Source organism: Moschus berezovskii, chromosome 22 (genome assembly GCF_049115385.1).
Source record: "Moschus berezovskii isolate FMDL1 chromosome 22, NW_MosBer_1.0, whole genome shotgun sequence".
NCBI lineage: Eukaryota > Metazoa > Chordata > Mammalia > Artiodactyla > Moschidae > Moschus > Moschus berezovskii.
The window spans coordinates 59,723,743-59,727,328 of record NC_142481.1 but is presented as its reverse complement, the minus strand read 5'-3'; the positions used below and the strand labels follow the sequence as shown (position 1 = coordinate 59,727,328).

The following is a 3,586-nucleotide window of genomic DNA, read 5'->3' as shown; positions in this document are numbered from 1 at the left end:
CAGTAATCACATTGTACCTCCCTGATGGATACACCCCAGGGTGAAAGGTGCAGGTGACTATTTATGCTTGTGGTGCTGGCCATTCTAAGAAGCTGCGACATACCTCGGCTCAGCCCAACTGAGGTAAGGTGTTCTAGATGCGGGGCACGGATCTTGTACCTTCGATCCCCAAGATCACGGAAGCTGGACCAACCTGCTCATGACCCTGGAGGTGAAGGGAGGTAGACAGTCTTCCAAAGCCAGCCTGGTTTCTGTCTAATGGTGGATGGGGGAGCTGGGCCAAAGAAACAGTTCATGGTTTTGTTCATGCCCTCTGTTCCCCAGGGACCACCATGGGTCCTGCCTTCCTGCTGGCCTTTCCTTTACTGCTGGCTCTGTCAACACCCTGCGATGCCTGTGAATGTAAAATTAAGCATCCTCAGACATTTTACTGCATGTCAGACATCAGTGAGTCAAGGGAGACATCAGAGAAGCATCCGTCAAGGAGGGTGGTTGGTCTCACAATGGGGTGTAGAAACGCAGAGGTCGGGGAGCTCTGGCAATGGGAAAAACGTCTCCAGGAGACTCTTAAGTCAATGACCCATTTCTTTCTCCTCCCAGTTGTAATAGGTAATATACTGGAACGTGGAAATGACACCGCATTAAAACGAAGCTACAGAATCAACATCACTCAGGTTAGACCCAACACCTCCTTCCTTCTTACCCCCTTCCCTCAAAATCAACAAGCTCTCCAATCTGTGCTTGCTGAGGGAGGTGGTTGTTTTCTAGATACCAGCAACTTCTATGAGAAACTGAGGTCCTGCTCTTTCGATCCTTCCCATCACAGATACTCAAGATTCCCAAGAAGACCCACCCCATCACTTCTGTATACACACCCAAGGACTGGGACAAGTGTGGTTACGAGGTGAGGACTTCTCAACAGTCACAATTACTTATTGCAGGTGAGTACCCAGTCCACACTCAGCCCCTCTGCCTTGGGACCCACTCTACTTCTGCAACTCTAGCACTGCCAAGGACCAAGGGCCCCTTTTCCACGATCTGACAGATTTTTCCAGGGAAGAATGCTGGACCATCATTCATGGATGACTCCGTACCCTGACAGCCTCGGGGTTTCCAGACCCTCTAGGCCGACTACCTGGGGTCCAGAGTGTGACCCTTCCTGGGGACACCCACACATGCTGTGCTGACTCTCAGGGTGTACTCTCTGATCACTGCAGGCTATCTGAGGAAGGGGGCACTGTACTTCACAAGATGCCACATGGTATATTTCTGGTACCTTCTCACCAACGAACAGAGGTTAGGTTTCCAGGCGCTGTACAAAAGGGGATGCAAATGTCAGGTCAGTGGCCTCCCAGCCTTTTTGCTCTACTGCCCAGGCACTGATGCATGACTTGTCCCATGTCCTTGTGCCCAGAGTTCCCTCCCACCTACCTCCTTCTGTGGATGACCCCTTCCTCCTCTTCCCTGGCCTCCTCTCTCAGGTCCCATCCTGTCCCCCACCCCCTCAACACCTTTAGATTCTACCTGTATTCAGATCCCTGTTGCCCTCGTGTTTTTAAGAGTGGGGTTGTGAACAGGAGAAGGCAGGGCATTGCGACAAGCCCTGGATCTCCCTCTCTCTCTAGATTCAGCCGTGCTTTCTCTGCTGGCGCCATTGCCCCCAACCTGATAATCAAGAGTGTGTGTGGGAGCAGAAAGACTGCAATTACAATATATGGGAAGGAGACCAGTCCCTGTACTCCATGTGTGCCCCCAGGCACGATGGTCGCTGTGGATGGACCAGAATCAACACCACAAATTATCTCCCTGAGACCACTCCTCCTCCAGAAACAACCCCTGAAATGATGTCTATTACCTGATAGGGTTTTAATATTCTGGTTTTTGACCTGGCTATTCTTATTAGAACTGAATCAGTTTTGTATATAATACATTAATTGATATGTACACTTAAGTTTCATTTACTATCTGCAAGTACTGTATGCATCAATAAAAGTATAAAAATAAATCCTAAGTTGACAAAACCAACCCTGGTAACAAATTCCTTTTATCTTCTCAAGATTCTTCAATCATCTTTTATTTATTTGTCCAGTAACACAGCATACCTGACCCTATTCCTTTTCATTCCAGAATTTCCGACATTTCCTCATCTTACCAAAAGCAAGAACCCAATGGCCATACAAAGGGATAGATCCAGAAATACTCGAGTCAGACTCCCCCTGACATGCCCTAACCCTTTCCCACATGACAACCACAAGCAAGAATTACTGGGAGAGGGAGGAAGAATATTCCTTAATCTCACTGAATCAAGACTCCTCTGCAAATATAAACATCATTCTTTGTCACATTAAAGTCCTGAAAATAAAATATAAAACTCAAACTTCTATAAGGCCACAAAGAGGAATATTTTTCAGGACTTCAAAACCCAAAAAGTACACAATGTGAAGGAAAATATTAATAAGTTTGACAACTTTAAAAATAAAACATCCTTCCAAAAGTAAAATAAAGCACCACAAACACTGTAAAAATATAAAAATAGGTAATAAAATGATAAAAATGTAAGATGTGGACATAGACTGGAATTACAGAGGATGTAACGGCATTATGGTAAAAATGAGGTATGAACAACGAATGTTTTAAGAAATTAATTGAAGTTTGAGCTCAAAGTTTTCAACTTGAAAATTTCCCACGGTCCTTCTGAACAGGGTCTTCTCTCTTTATTCATTTTATTCAATTAACTGTTTTAATTTTGGAATAATTTTGGGTTTAAAAGAAAACAGTGCCAAAATGATGACAGAAAATCCATACATATCCTTTACCTAGTTTGCCCTAAAGATAACATCTTCTGTAATAATGGTACATTGGTCAAAACTAAGCAATTAATCTGAGCACAATACTATGGACTAAAACCTCAACCCAGACAGCCCATCCCAAGTGTCCTTGACCCAGGGCAGTGATTCTATAGTCCTCATTCTGGCCTGCTTTCAGGATATTCAAAGGTTCATTCATGGGCTTGAGCTTACTGCTGTTGACACCACTGTACTCCTCCTTGGTCCCATATCCCCATTCACTTTCACCTCTTTTCCTATATGAACAGTAATCAGAGGGTGAGATTAGTCCCTGGTGTATGTATTTGGGGACATATATTTTAAAATTAATTTTTGAAATGTGTACGAAAATAAAATATAAAATAAATTAAAAATATTTAATAAAATAAATATAATTATATTTAAAAATAAGTATAAATTATATACATAATATAAAGTACTTTATGCCATTTTTTTCCTATGATTTCAAGTATGGAAATATTCTCAGTAGGTTATGTTTGATATATATACAAGAGGTGTTTAATGGTGTAAAAACAAAAATAATGTCCTGTCCTGGTCAGAGTGCACATTAATTACCTGAGTATAAATTAATTACCTCAATTTACCAATGGCTTCAATTTGCTCCAGAATATTTATTACTGTGGGCCTAACATCATTGAACTGAAAATTTCTTGAGATGATAACAAGGTTGAGATGTACTCTCACCTCACGTGACAATGCTATGAACATTGGCTTTCAGGAGCACCTGCAAAAGCTTTAAT

At 42.5% G+C, this 3,586-nt stretch overlaps 1 protein-coding gene across 1 annotated transcript; it reads left to right on the top strand.

Moving 5' to 3' along the window:
• Positions 1-332: 332 nt before the first annotated feature.
• On the top strand, positions 333-1,859 carry LOC148774445 (metalloproteinase inhibitor 1-like). The gene is made up of 5 exons (XM_088829980.1): positions 333-447; positions 601-674; positions 827-941; positions 1,218-1,339; positions 1,626-1,859. The coding sequence occupies exons 1-5, from the start codon at positions 333-335 to the stop codon at positions 1,857-1,859; spliced, it is 660 nt and encodes a 219-aa protein (XP_088686106.1).
• Positions 1,860-3,586: the final 1,727 nt, after the last annotated feature.